Source organism: Leopardus geoffroyi, chromosome B2, assembly GCF_018350155.1.
Source record: "Leopardus geoffroyi isolate Oge1 chromosome B2, O.geoffroyi_Oge1_pat1.0, whole genome shotgun sequence".
In the NCBI taxonomy this organism is placed as follows: Eukaryota; Metazoa; Chordata; class Mammalia; order Carnivora; family Felidae; genus Leopardus; species Leopardus geoffroyi.
This window is the reverse complement of record NC_059332.1, coordinates 135,319,299-135,334,614: the sequence shown is the minus strand read 5'-3', so window position 1 is coordinate 135,334,614 and position 15,316 is coordinate 135,319,299. Positions and strand designations below refer to the sequence as shown.

The 15,316-nt window shown below is 49.8% G+C and overlaps 1 protein-coding gene across 1 annotated transcript; it reads right to left on the bottom strand.

Annotated features, from left to right (window-relative positions):
• Positions 1-5,589: 5,589 nt before the first annotated feature.
• LOC123609160 (UL16-binding protein 1-like) lies at positions 5,590-14,134 on the bottom strand. Its single transcript, XM_045500006.1, has 4 exons — positions 13,729-14,134; positions 7,702-7,965; positions 7,193-7,465; positions 5,590-6,474 (listed from the first exon to the last, which is right to left on the bottom strand). The coding sequence occupies exons 1-4, from the start codon at positions 13,823-13,825 to the stop codon at positions 6,350-6,352; spliced, it is 759 nt and encodes a 252-aa protein (XP_045355962.1). The 5' UTR covers positions 13,826-14,134; the 3' UTR covers positions 5,590-6,349.
• Between the last annotated feature and the right edge of the window lie 1,182 nt (positions 14,135-15,316).

Sequence of the window (15,316 nt, the reverse complement as noted above, 5' to 3'; positions counted from 1 at the left end):
AGATTTCTTGTGGAAGCAGAGAATTTAAGGCTCACTCCAAAATCACATTTCAAGGAGCCATCTGTGGGTCTCAGGGCAAACAATGCAAATCCAACGTGCCAACTGCAAACAAACATTTGAATATGAAGTAATCGAGAATCTTTCTGATTTCCCCGATCCCCCATCTACAGGGGTGACTCTCCTGTCGTCTCTCCCCGCTGAGTCACCTCCTTCAGTGCACAGTGAATCTTCCTGGCAGAAACAGATCTGCTTCTAAAAATTAAGTTATTCTTCCATGAGCAAAGGATTGGTATCCAGAATATATAAAGAGCTCCTAGAGATACATAAGTCATTCTAAGAGTTGTGCAAGGGCTTAGAGCAAGTTCCAGATGATAAATAAGCCTATGAAATCATTGAACACATCCTCAACAATCAAGATAACACAAATAACAATGGGATGCCCCACATAGGCATCAAACTGACAAAATTTTATTTTATTATTGGTTTACTTTTTGACAACATCCTAAATATATCTATAGCAAGTGGTGGACAGGAAATAGACTAACACGAGTTCTCTTAGGTGTTGGTAGGAGTATAAATGGAATCACTCATTTGCCCGCTATTTCACCACGTCCAGACAGTAGTCGATGTTCAGCCCACTGCACGGCGGTCCCAGTGTTCCTTCCAGGCTGGAAAACACGGAGACCAAAAAGCGTGGAGATGTATGTGTTTTCGCTGTGGTGTTATGTGCCGTAGCAACCATTAGCAATATGATATCCAAGTGAAGTACAACATATACACCATGTTAAGAGATTTGTTTCTCTCTGCTTAAGACTAATCTGAAGTACTTTCCAAAGTGATACAAAGATGAACCCGAACACCAGGGGAACACAGCTTTCAAATGTATATTTGAGGACATCTGGCTGACATCCGCTAACAGTGGCCTCGTGAATCTAAATCTCTCTACCTACGTGTAAAAATTAAAGCAATCAACCAAAAAGGCACATAAAACTCTGTAACCCCCATTTTCAGCACACCCAGGAAATGGAAAATGCCTAAGTCCATCCCTGTCTGTGACCATGATGGACGCTGTTGGAACAACTGGAAGCAGAGTCTGAGGACGAGGCGGTGGTCAGGGGCCCTGACTCAGTATGGGATGATCCGTGGTGATGCAGGAGAATGTCCCGGTAGGTGGGAAATACATCCCAAAGTGTGTGGCATCAGGGGACATCACGAAAACTGGGAGGACATTGGTGTGACCGCTTACTGTCCTACGGTTCAGGAAGAGAAGCGTCTGTACAGGACTCGCAACTTCTTTATAGTTCAGGCCTGTTTCAAAAATTTTTATCGTTACAAGAAATGGGAATTTAAGAAACACTCGTGTTTCAGAATTTGATGTGACAAGGTAAGTGACTCGGAACACAGCCTGGTCATTTTTTCAAGGCGGGTCCTCCCTCTTTGTCCCCTTCGGACTCTGTGCTCCGGCCTTCGGCAGCTTCTGTCTCCTCCACGTCCTCAGCATGGCCAGCCCAGGGCCTCGTGGACAGGAAAGCCGCTAAGTCCCGGATCGGAGCTGGGCACACTGATCTCTACGGAGCCCGACCCTCACTTTGGTGCAGGAGAGGGCAGGCAACTGAATCAGCTCTTTTGCAGTGAGATCGCCCTCCAAGCCGTGTATGTGTGTGTGTGTGGGGGGGGGGGGGGGGGGGGGATGCATGTGTGCATGCATGCACGTGTATGTATGTGCGTGTGTGTATGTGTGTACGTGCGTGTGCCCAAATACTTTCCTGCTCCAAACTCATGGCTGCCAAGGGATTTCCCTCACAGCCTCCCATCCCATTTCTTACCCTCCAACAAATACCCTGAGGTCCTCACCATCATGCCTCTAGGCTTTGTGTTCTGGCACATTCCTCTGTCAGGTGTTCTGGATTACATGGGCCAACAGCCTGGAACTCAGGAGAGCGGGGCACAAATACTACCTTCCATTCAGTCTTCCTTACCCTCCTATTTCAGTCAGAGCTCCCCTGACAAATAGAACCGGTATGAGGTGTAGACAGACAGATAAGAAGGGCTTGGCTCATGTGACTAGAGAGGCTGCCGACTCCAAAAGCTGCAGTGTGGGCCAGCATACAAAAGCCCAGGAGAGCCAGTGGCTCTTGGTCATACACTCACAACTAGGGAGGAATGTCTGCATAGAACTATGAATCAAAAAAAAACAAAAAACAAAAAACAAAAAAAACAAAAACAAAAACAAAAAAAAAGGAACCATGAGTCATTGGCTGGGTGGTTTCCCAAACTCTTCAAGCAGGAATGAAATAAGACATTAGTGGGAGATGATGCAATAATCCAGTGCCTGCTCCTGCTGAGGGTGCGCCCCCCCCCCCGGTCTCCTAATTCAGGTGTTAGCCCTGCCTGCCCTGAAGGCCAGGGCTGGGGTCTCTCTTGCTGTGAAGGATGGGCAGCCCTCCTTAACATCTCTGTCACTGGAGTCTCTTTGGGTAGGTGGAAATAGAGCCCTAACCAAGATTCAGAACTCTATCAGATTCAAGAGGTGAAGACTTTCCCCTTCATCACCACATTAGTGTGAATTGTGAATTTTAAGTTATTTATTTATGAATCAATATCTATATTTATTTATTCATTTATTAAGTTTATTCATTTATTTTGAGAGAAAGAGAGAAAAAGCGTGAGTGGCAGAGGGGCAGAGAACGCAAAAGAGAATCCCAAGCTGGCTCCACACTGTCAGCAGCTGAGCCCGATGCGGTGCTGGAATGCACAAACTGTGAGATCATGACATACGCCGAAGTCAGATGCTTAACCGACTGAGCCACCCAGGTGCCCCAATTTTAAGTTATTTAAATGTTGGTTTAATGGCTGCATGATTGAGACGGTATGAAAGTGAAGGTGCTAAAGTAGGCTAAAGCTAACATGTGGAAATGTCAGGTAGAAGGTGAAATCAGATCATAGTGTAGATGGGTTTGGCACCTCACTGGTAAGGAAACATGGCAATATAAATTCTTCCCTCAGGTGCCCCAAACTTTTCCCCATTGCTTGCCTGCAAGTCTGGCTGCAAGGGCAAAAAATCTGCTAGAAAACATAGATGATAAGACAGCTAACTGCTGTTCATCCAGATCGAATTAAGACTTGTGCACTTGCGGGGCGCCTGGGTGGCTCAGTCGGTTAAGCGTCCGACTTCAGCCAGGTCACGATCTCGCGGTCCGTGAGTTCGAGCCCCGCGTCAGGCTCTGGACTGATGGCTCAGAGCCTGGAGCCTGCTTCCGATTCTGTGTCTCCCTCTCTCTCTGCCCCTCCCCCGTTCATGCTCTGTCTCTCTCTGTCCCAAAAATAAATAAAACGTTGAAAAAAAAAAATTTAAAAAAGACTTGTGCACTTGCGGGGCGCCTGGGTGGCTCAGTCGGTTAAGCGTCCGACTTCAGCTCAGGTCGTGATCATGGTTCTTGGGTTCAAGCCTCGCATCAGGCTCTGAGCTGTCAGCACAGAGCCTGCTTCGGATTCTTTGTCTCTCTCTCTCTTTGCCCCTTGTCCACTTACACTCTGTCCTTTTTGCTCTCAAAACTAAATAAACATTAAAAAAAAGAAAAATAATAAGAGACAAAGGAGGAATATGATAATGATGTTAATAAACATATTTATACAATACTAATATAATTATATATTCATTATATATAATTACATATAATATCATAAAGGGGACAATCCAACAAGGAGATATAACAATTGTAAACATTTATGCACCCCAATGGGTGCACACAAATACATAAAACAGTTAATAACAAATATTAAAGAACTATTAGATAATAACAGAATAATAGTAGGGGACTTTAACACCCTACTCACATCAAGTGACAGGTCATCTAAACAGAAAATGAATGAAGAAACGATGGCTTTGAATGACGCTGCACCAGATGTATTTAATAGTATATTCAGAACACTCCATCCTAAAACAGCAGAATGCACATTCTTTTCAAGTACACATGGAACATTCTCCAGAATAGATAACATATTAGCCCACAAATCAAGACTCAACAAATCAAGAAGATTGAAGTCATAGCATGCATCTTTTTTTTTTTAATTTTGTTTTTAGGGGCGCCTGGGTGGCTCAGTCGGTTAAGCGGCCGACTTCGGCTCAGGTCATGATCTTGCGGTCCGTGAGTTCGAGCCCCGCGTCGGGCTCTGTGCTGACAGCTCGGAGCCTGGAGCCTGCTTCCGATTCTGTGTCTCCCTCTCTCTGACCCTCCCCCGTTCATGCTCTGTCTCTCTCTGTCTCAAAAATAAATAAACGTTAAAAAAAAATTTTTTTTTAAATAAATAAATTTTGTTTTTAAATTTACATCCAAATTAGCATATAGTGCAACAATGATTTCAGGAGTAGATTCCTTAGTGCCCCTTACCCATTTAGCCCATCCCCCCTCCCACAGCCCCTCCAGTAACCCTCAGTTGGTTCTCCATATTTACGAGTCTCTTCTGTCTTGCCCCCTCCCTGTTTTTATATTATTTTTGTTTCCCTTCCCTTATGTTCTTCTGTTTTGTCTCTTAAAGTCCTCATGTGAGTGAAGTCATATGATTTTTGTCTTTCTCTAATTTCACTTAGCATAATACCCTCCCTTGAGTGTCTCGTCCTCCAAACGGCACAGCGTTGCCTTTCCTGCATATGCTCCTAATGAATCCTCCCAGAACTAATTTCCTAAATATCTGTTAAATCACAGAGTTTGCTCTATTCCCTATGCTCTTCAGTAGAGACAGGTTCGGCACACTAGTACAGGCTTCTTCCACTTTCCCACAGCCTTAGGACCGTGAAGACGATGGTCACTTGGAATTCATTTTTCTACACGGGGACTGCGTAGAGTAGGAGGTCTTAGTCTATTTTCTCCTTGAATGGGAAAAGGTGTCTGTGGATGGAGCAGAATGAGAGTCTGGGGGTCTCCCCATCCTGCTACCAGGCTAAGACTTCCCCAGCAGTCAGGGACCACTGGTCCCCTATGTCCCCCCCATTGTGCCCACAATACCGGCTGCCCGCCTAGACACCAGGCGAGGACGTGTTCGGGTTTCCATGTGGGGATGGCCGCAGTGATCATGGTGATAACCTGAGGCGATAGGTGTGAAGGCCATAGAGGCAGGGACAGTCTGCTCCCCCATCTCCCAGATCAGCTCTGCTCCCCCATCTCCCGGGTCAGCTCTGCCCTCCCCATCTCCAGGGATAGCTCTGCCCCCCCATCTCCCGGGTCAGCTCTGCCCCCCCATCTCCCGGGTCAGCTCTGCCCCCCCATCTCCCAGATCAGCTCTGCTCCCCCGTCTCCCGGGTCAGCTCTGCCCCCCATCTCCCGGGTCAGCTCTGCCCCCCCATCTCCCGGGTCAGCTCTGCCCCCCCATCTCCCGGGTCAGCTCTGCCCCCCCGTCTCCCGGGTCAGCTCTGCCCCCCCGTCTCCCGGGTCAGCTCTGCCCCCCCATCTCCCAGATCAGCTCTGCTCCCCCATCTCCCGGGTCATCTCTGCCCCCCCATCTCCCGGGACAGCTCTGCCCCCCCATCTCCCAGGACAGCTCTGCCCCCCCATCTCCTGGGTCAGCTCTGCCGCCCCGTCTCCCGGGTCAGCTCTGCTCCCCCGTCTCCCGGGCCAGCTCTGTCCCCCCGTCTCCCGGGTCAGCTCTGCTCCAAGCAGGGGTGCTCAGTGGCTCCGGATCTGAGGTCTGCAGGAAGCAAACTGCCAGTGCCCGCAGCAGCCTGAGCCGGATTTCCCACGCTTCTACATCTTGCCACGCACAGTGTCCACTGTTCGCTTTCTGCCTCACATGCTAAGACCCAAGCCACTGTCTGGGGGAACACAGCATGCAACTCCAGGCTTTCGAGTTGCCTCTGCCCGGCCTTCCCACTCCCTCCCCCGGAACAGACACTGGTGCCTCTCCTCGTGGGCCCCTGGATGGAGTCGCCTCCCCTGAGACACCACGTGGAGCCACCACGCCTCTCGTGCTCCAATGTGAGGACTGCCCGAGCTGTGTGTCCCTCTCCCCGCGCACCACCCGCACTGGGCCAAATTGACTCTCTTCGATCTAGAATCAGGTCTGAGTCAGGCCTGACCTTGCTAGATCTCCTTAGCGTCAGCAGGCCTTATGCACTGGGGGGCCCCTCCCCTTTCCCAGCGGCCTTAACAGTGAGGCCTTATGACAACTCAGGGCTGAGCTTGTCCACGCTCTTGCTAACAACTGACGGGGGAACTCATCACCTCGTCTCACTTCTGTGATGACAAGGTTCAGTGAGTGGGCAGGGTCGGGCGGGGGAGTCACCCGTCCCTGTCCTCACACCAGGCCATCTGCGCCTCCCTTCCCGCTCCCTCTGCTCTCAGTACCTGTCACTCTAGAAGACTCTACCTTGGATGCCAATTATGATTAAGCAGCTGAGAATCACAGGGAGGATCCAGGTGATGGGTCTGAGGGCCGTGGCCCCGGACTGGGCCGTGACTTGCTGCATGCCTGGCAGGGCTGAAATGGAAACACAAGAGGGTTTCAGACCCCAAATCCTGTTTCAGACTTAAATCGGAAGAGACAGCCCCTCCGCTCCTCCTGCCGCAGATGATCCCACACTGCAGATGCTTTCTGTCACTCTACATTGTGGCAGCTGCCGTGACTGGTTCTGGGGTGGGAACCGACGAAAGACACGGGACCTGTCCCGAAGGACCTCGCACAGCTAAAGGGGGAAGCACGGGTTCCAACATAATGGTCACTCCTGCCGTGGCAGAAGAGGTGGTCACGGAGCACGGGGGTGGTGACAGTTGACCCCCTCTCTGGAGCGAACAGTGCACGTGGCCAGGAATGATCCCCGGCCAGAGACAAGTGGAGATGAGAAGATCGAGGATTCTCAGGAAAGGGAAGAGCGAGAAGGAGTCTCTGGAATCAGACTGACACCCTCATGTTTGGGGCCAGGAGGGAATCCAAGAAATCCCAGAAAACTAAAGGACATGCAGCAAGGAAGAGATTTCAGGAGATGAGAAGGGAAAGGAAGGACGCTAGAACATATCTACGGCCATTACTCTCCCCTAAAGAAATTCACCAGGGATGGCTCACCTTCTCTGTCTCTGTTTCTGTCTCTCTCTCTCTCTCTCTCTCTCACACACACACACACACACACACACACGCGCACTACAGTGGAGAAGGTAGGCCCGATTTCAAGAGAACAACTTCATCCAGTCTTCCGAGTTACCTGTTGTCTCCCACAGTTCACCCCAGTGCACCAATATTCGCTCAAGCCACTTGTTACAATGTCCAACTGAGATCTTCATGAGGGAATTGGTCAAATCTCTGTCACTCTCCCACGAGGCCTCTATCTGTTGGCCTCTAGGACGAACTGTCCAATTTCCACTCTCTGAGTTAAAGAAGTAGGATATCTGTTCATTGATGTCAAACTCCCAGGATCCTCTGGTGCGTCCGTGGTCGCCACGCACACACACCATCCTGCCCTGCAGGGAGAGAGAATCTGTCCCCCACCCCCACCATGGGAATGAAGTCAGCCTCTGGTCTTGACCGATCCCTCGTCCCACCCGCTGTCCACTCCTCGGCTCCCCTTCACCCTTCTTGGTCCTCTTCTGTCCCTCTTGACTGCCCTGGCTGCTGGGCCACTTGTGTGGGACCCATGTCTAAGTTGCACATGAACACAATAGGTCCCTGGCCCTACAAACGGTTCTACCTCTGCCCTGGGCCTTTCCGACTTACCACTGTGTGTAAAATCCGTTGCTTTCCAGTCAAGTAGTTTCTTCTTGAGCTCTTCTGCCAGGTCTTTCAGAGTTTCTGTCTGTGCCTCCCAAAACATTATGTCATTCACATTCCTCCCCAGAGGACCAAAGACTTCGACCTTCTTGTTCCCACAGGCATAATACAGAAACGTCTTTCCATTGACCTTGCCTCGAATCTCACACCATGGTTGTCCAGGATTGGTCTTTGGTATGATGGGGAATTCAAAGGCAGGAGAAAGAGCATCTGCAAATGAAAACGTAAGTTAGGGTTGGGGTTGGAAGAACAGACCCAGAGGCGTCCCTCTCCCATCCATGTGACAGTCATCGTATCTCTGCAGGGCTGGCCTAGCAGAGCAAAGGCAGCCCCTGCACAGCCCCTCCCCCCTAACAATTGAAGGCTGGGGCACTTCCCTTCTTGGAAAAGGACCAAGGATCGGGATTCCTCTGCCTGACCAGAAACCATACAGCCATGGATATGTTCCCTGTGTCTACCAGGCTGATATCCAGCATCACTCAGTCTGTAATCAATTCAGGACGTGCTACGCTGGCCATGGGAAGAAGAGGTCTACATGCCGGCTGATGGTCAGGATCTATCCCAGTGTCTCGAAGAAGATGAGGGGCGCCGGGGTGGCTCAGTCAGCGGAGCGTCCGACTTCAGCTCAGGTCACGATCTCACGGCTCGTGAGTTCGAGCCCCGCGTCGGGCTCTGTGCTGACAGCCCAGAGCCTGGAGCCTGCTTCGGATTCTGTGTCTCCCTCTCTCTGCCCCTCCTCCACTCATGCTCTGTCCCTCTCTCTCTCTCTCTCTCTCAAAAATAAACAAACATTAAACATTAAATTATTAAATAAATTATTTTTAAATAAAATTATTATAACATTAAATTATTAAATAAAAACAAACATTTAAAAAAATGTTTTAATAAGATGAGAGACCGTGAGGGGGCCTACTCCTGAGGAGCTGAGTCAGGGCGGGGCAGGGTGAGGATAGAATCCAAAGTCAGAGAAGAGAGATTTGCAATCCTGGGTCCCAGCATTTAGCACAGGCCTGGTCATGGTGATAATCTACCATTAGGACGGGCCTTGGAGGCTTGGAAAAAAGGATGATCCACACGGCACAGACTAGAATATCAGCAATTCCATGACAGATAGTGGTAAGGCATTAAAAAGGCCCGGAGAAGTGCATATGACAGAACAAATGTAGTAAGAAATGCCAAAACAAAACCAAAAAGATGCCCATCAACTATGCTCACGGAGCGGTCTGGAGGACTCTCAATGAAACTCATAAAAAATGCATGGTCCCACTGAGAAGGAGAACTACAGAGCCGTTTCCCCGATGAACATGGATGCAAAAATTCTCAACAAGTGACTAGCCAACCCAACCCAACAATCCATTAAAAGAAGTACTCACCACGATCAAGTGGAATTTATTCCTGGGATGCAAGGCCGCTTCAATATCCACAAATCAATCAACATGATGCCTCACATGAATAAAAGAAAGAACAAGAACACGATCCTCTCAACAGATACAGAAAAAGCATTTGACAAGATACCGTAACCTTCTTGATCAAAACCCACAAGACAGGACGGATAGAAGGAACATACCCCAAGATCACAAAGGCCAGGTAGGAAACACCCACCGCTAATATCATCCTCAAGGGGGAAAAACTGAGAACTTTCCCCTAAGGTCAGGAACATGACAGGGATGCCCGCTGTCAGCACCGTTGTTCAACATAGCGTTGGAAGTCCTAGCCTCAACAGTCAGACAACAAAAAGAAATAAAAGGCATTCAAATCAGCAAGGAAGAAGTCAAACTTTCATGCTTCCTAGATGACATGATACTCTATGGGGAAAACCCAAAAGACTCCACCAAAAACCTGCTACGACTGATACGTGAATTCAGCAAAGTTGCAGGATATAAGTCAATGTACAGAAATCTGTGGCATTTGTCTACACCAATAATGAAGCAACAGAAAGAGAAATCAAGGAATCAACCCCATGGTACTGAAAACCCTAAAATACCTAGGAATGAATTCACCAAAGAGGTGAAAGACCTATACGCTGCGAAGTACAGAAATCTCGGAAAGAAATTCAAGAGGACAAAGAAGTAGAAAAACATCCCATGCTCGTGGATTGAAAGAGGAAATATTGTTATAATGTCAATACTACCCAAAGCCATCTGCATATTCAATGCAATCCCTATCAAACGGACACCAGCATTCTTCACAGAGCTAGAACAGACAATTCCGAAATTTGCAGGGAACCAGAAATGACCCGAATATCCAAAGTACTGGTGAAAGGGAACACCAAAGCTGGAGGCATCATAATTCCAGACTCTAAGCCGTATTACAAAACTGTAATCATCAAGACAGTATGGTACGGGCACAAAAACAGACACATAGATCAAAGGAACGAAACAGAAAACCCAGAAATAGACCCATAAACATATGGCCAACTAATCTTTGACAAAGCAGGGAAGACTATCCAGTGGGAATTAAGTCTCTTCAGCAAATGGTGTTAGGAAAACTGGACAGCCCGTGCAGAAGAACGAACCTGGGCCACTTTCTTACATCATACACAAAATAAACTCAAAATGGATTAAAAAAAAAACACCTAAATGTGGGACAGGAAACCATCCAAATCCTAGAGGAGAAAACAGGCTACAATCTCTTTGACCTCGGCTGCAAAAACTTCTTACCTGACATGTCTCTGGAGGCAAGGAACACAAAAGCAAACACGAACTGTTGGGACCTCATCAAGATGAGGTCTGGTTCCTTCCGCACATTCAACAAAACTAAAAGTCAATGGACGGAACGAGAGAAGATATTTGCAAATGAGATATCCGATAAAGGGTTACTATCCAAAATCCATCAAGAACTCATCAAACTCAACACCCAAAAAACAAATAATCCAGTGAAGAAAGAGGTAAAAGACACGAACAGACACTTTTCCAAAGAAGTCATCCAGATGGCCAACAGGCACACGAAAAGATGCTCAACGTCACACATCATCAGGGCAGTACAAGTCACAACCACAATGAGATACCACCTCACACCAGTCAGAATGGCGAAAATCATCAACTCGGGAAACATCAGCTATTGGCAGGATGTGGAGGAAGGTAAAGCCTTTTTCACTGCTGCTGGGACTGCAAACTGGTGCAGCCACTAGGGAAAACAATATGGAAGTTCCTCAAAAAATTAAAAGTAGAACTAGCCTATGACCCCTTAGTTGCACTACTAGGTACGGCTCCAAAGGATACCAAAATGCTGATTTTAAGGGGCACACGCACCCCAGTGTTTTAGCAGCACTATCCACAATAGCCAAATTATGGAATGGGCCCAAACGTCCATCGAGTGACAAATGGATAAAGAAGATCTAGTATAAATACACAATGGAATATTACCTGGTGATCAAAAGGAATGAAATCTTGCCATTTGCAGCCATGTGGATGGAACTAGAGCATATCATGCTAAGCAAAATAAGTCAGTCAGAGAAAGAAATATCACGATTTCACGCTTATGTGGAACGTTAGGAAACACAACAGAGGGACATAGGGGAAGGGAACGAAAAACAAGATACAAACAGAGAGGGAGGCAAACCCTAAGAGACTCTGAAATACAGAGAAGAAACTGAGGGTTGCTGGAGGGGTAATGGGTGGGGGGATGGGCTGAATGGGTGGTGGGCATTAAGGAGGGCGCCTGTTGGGACAAGCATGGGTGTTACATGTAATTGATGAATCTCTAAATTCTACTCCTGAAACCATTATTACGCCATATGTTAGCTTGGATTTTAATAAAATTCAAAAAACAGAAACCAAAAAACAATGCATGGTGAGAAGGCACCAAAATCCTGAAGAAGCTTAGTAATGGCAGGGCGCCTGGGTGGCTCCGTCAGTTAAGTGTGCAACTTTGGTCAGGTCATGATCTCCCAGTTTGTGGCTCGAGCCCTGCATCGGGCTTTGCACTGACAGTGCAGAGCCTGCATGGGATTCCTTCTCTCTCCTTCTCTGTCTCTTCTCTCTCTGCCCCTCCCCCATTTGCCCCTGCACGCGCGCGTGCTCTCTCTCTCTCTCTCTCTCTCTCTCTCTCAAGAAATTAAAACAAAAGAAGCTTAGTGATGGCTATCTTTGAAGGCAGAAGCTTGGCGGTAATGGGACGGTGTTGCAGAAATAGGCTCCCAGTGGTATTGGCGGTGGGAAGTCCTGATACAATAGATTTGAGGTAGAGGCGCTCAAGCGTCCGAAGCAGGGAGGCGGCAACGATTGAAATGATCCTAGAATGATCCTAGACGCTGGAAAGCAGCCAGCGGCCTGAGCCACAGAAAGCTGTCCATCCCTCTGGCTCACAGAACACATGACTGAAAAGGCAAAGTCGTTGGACAGCCAACCCGAAGACTGCTGGAGTTAAACCATAAAAACAAAGACCAGTCCCCAAGATGGATGAGGAGGAAGCTGAAAGCAGTGACCCCACAGAGAGTCTGGATCCTCTGCCCAGGTTCCAGAACGGAGCCGCCTCTCAGAACTGCAACTCTTTACTAGAAGCAGAAGCCAGGTTCCAATCAGGAGGGACCCTTCAGGTCAACAGCAAGAGCAATGCTTCCTGCTGGCCTTCCCCAAAGAGTCACGTGGTCATTTACAGGGGTGAGGGTACTCTGGGGAGCAGAGACCACCCGGACATATTCACTGCGTAAACCTACTGTGTGAGTTGACACCATCCACAGGGATCGAAAGCGTCCTCAGGGGCCCCTGTTATTGAACTGGGGCAGGGCAGGGGGTGCCCCAGAAAATGAAAAGACACCTCTCCCAGCCCCTGTTCACAGCGACATCATTTGGCTCAGGTACCCACATCACCATGTGGTCCTTTCACATCCCCCACCTTTGTCCCAGGGTGAAAAATCTTTGCAGTTGAATGACTTGTGGCTTGGGGGCTAGGCTGCAAGGAAATTCAAGTACAGTACTCTTACACGGTCTTCTCTTCTCTCCAAATAGAATGTTTAAAAAGTACTTATCCTGGATGCAGTGAGAGACATGAGTACCAACATCAAAACCTCTCTGAATGCAAGGGTATGAAGGAGCCCTCTTGTATTTTCACTTAAATGCCAGCCCGGTGCAAAGATTTTCTGCATCTATTAAATATTTCCCAGGTCTCTGCTGTAACTAACCGACAGTGCTCTTGTAGCAGGGAAGCGGCCATAACAATCCCTGCATGAATGAGTGTGGCTGAACCTGCTTCCTCGGTCACAGGACCCTGTAGAAGGTGTGACGCAGAGGTACTGTGTTAGGAAAAGGTGCTCTGTGCACTTTGTGACATCCCCATTGGAATATCGGGAAGAGACCTTTACTGTGTTGGAGCCAGGCAATGCCACTTGCAGCAGGGAAAGTCACACGGAGTAAGAGGCTGCCGGTGAGGTCCAAGGGTCTGGTAGCCAGGAGGTCTCTGGCCATAGGATATCAGACCTGCCCACTCTGAGCTGGGAGGTGCTGGGACGTGGCTGGTGGAAGAGCTTCTGGAGCCGGACGCGGGGGGGGGGGGGGGGGGGGCGGTGAACTGAGAAGTCCAAGTGCTCCGGTAACGGGAATGGAGACTCGTGCGGGCAGAGTTGTGTGAGCCGCGTCGCGGGGCAGGTGTATCTGGCAGTTCCTTCGCTGAGGGATCGCCCTCCGTCCTGCCCAAAGCCCGGGGCTCAGGGGCTGAGACTCAGGCTTAGGCTCCGCGAGGAGGCCGTCTTTCCCTCCCCCTGCTCCGGCTCTGCTTTCCCGCCACCACCGGGTCCACCCGGCCGCAGCAGCGCTTTCGGAGGAAACGGCCCTGTCACAGTTACCTCTCCGGGTCCCGGGAACCCACGACCCGCAGACGCCGCGGACGCGGAACAAGCCGGCCGGGGAATAATTGAGGAGGGGGACGCAACGCCACCCGGCCAGAAGGCTCCGGAACCCCTCGGGGCACACCTCAACTCCTTCCAAGTCTTAATGCTCCTCCCGACCGCCGCACTGCCCCCCGCCCAGGTTCTACCTCTGAACTCACAGCCGCGAGGCGCTGAAACACTGTCTGTTGGCAGAAACCGGAGCAGGAGACAAAGACGGAGGGTGGTGCCCCCAGGCCGAGCCATGGTCGGCAGCGGCGGGGCGGCGTGAAGAGCACAGCAGGGCGGATGGGAGTCCTCTACCAGCTCCGAGCTGGAGGGAACCGGCGTTCTTAATTAAGAAGTCCCTTGGGGCGCCCGGGTGGCGCAGTCGGTTAAGCGTCCGACTTCAGTCAGGTCGCGATCTCGCGGTCCGAGAGTTTAAGCCCCGCGTCGGGCTCTGGGCTGATGGCTCAGAGCCCGTAGCCTGTTTCCGATTCTGTGTCTCCCTCTCTCTCTGCCCCTCCCCCGTTCACGCTCTGTCTCTCTCTCTCCCAAAAATAAATAAACGTTGTTAAAAAAAAAAAAAAAAAAAAAAAGAAGTCCCGACTTCCTACGTGCTCTGAGGGTGGGACGAGTGCAGCTTGCCCTAATATGGGTGTGCGGAGCCAGTCACCTGCTTAGCAGCCTTCCTCAGCCTCTTCTGCCCTGACGTCTCTGGACCAGAAGATGGAGAAAAGCGGGGGCGCCTGGGTGGCTCAGTCGGTTGAGCGTCCGACTTTGGCTCAGGTCATGATCTCACGGTTCGTGAGTTCAGCCCGACGCGGGGCTCTGTGCAGACAGCTCAGAGGCTGGAGCCTGCTTCGGATTCTATGTCTCCCTCTCTCTCTGCCCCTCCCCTCTCTCTGCCCCTCCCCTCTCTCTGTCCCTCCCCTCTCTCTGCCCCTCCCCTCTCTCTGCTTCTCCCCTCTCTCTGCCCCTCCCCTGCTCATGCTCTGTCTCTCTGTCTCAAAAATAAATAAAACATTAAAAAAAATTTTTTTTTTAAAAGAAGAAGATGGAGAAAAAAAAAGAAGATGGAGAAAAGGGAACTTGGTGGAAAAGTACTGCCAGCCAGGGCGCCTGGGTAGCTCAGGTCCTGATCTCTGTCATGATTTCTGGCTCAGGTCATGATCTCAGGATTCCTGAGTTCTCGCACCCGCCCCCCCCCCCGCCCCCACCTCCACCCTCAGCCCCAACCCGAGCTCTGCGCGGTCAGTTTCCTGCTTCAGTGTGGAAGTGTCTGTTTGGAGCTGGCTTGGGGTTCTCTGTCTCGCACACTCTCTGCCCCTCCCCTGCTCTCGGGCTCGTGTTCTCTCTCTCTCTCTCTCTCTCTCTCTCTCTCTCTCTCTTTCTCTCTCAAGAATAATTAACTAACCGTTAAAAACAGAAAAAGAAGTACTTCCAGGAGGTGGGAGGGAGAGGACAAGGATGGGAGTGCAGGGTGGGAAGCTAAGTCTTAAGACCTCTTGATGCTAGAAGGTTGGGGTTTTGTTGGTTTTTTTGTTTGTTTTTGCTTTTGTTAATTGCATGTGCTGTATTCGCATCTGTGTTTTGCTTGTTTTTTAGTTTATTTATTTTGAGAGAGAGAGAGAGAGAGAGAGCAGGGGAGGGGCAGAGAGAGAGGGAGAGAGAGTCCCAAGCAGGCTGCACACTGTCAGGGAGGAGGACCCCGACGCGGGACTGTATCTTACAAACTGTGAGATCCTGACCTGAGGA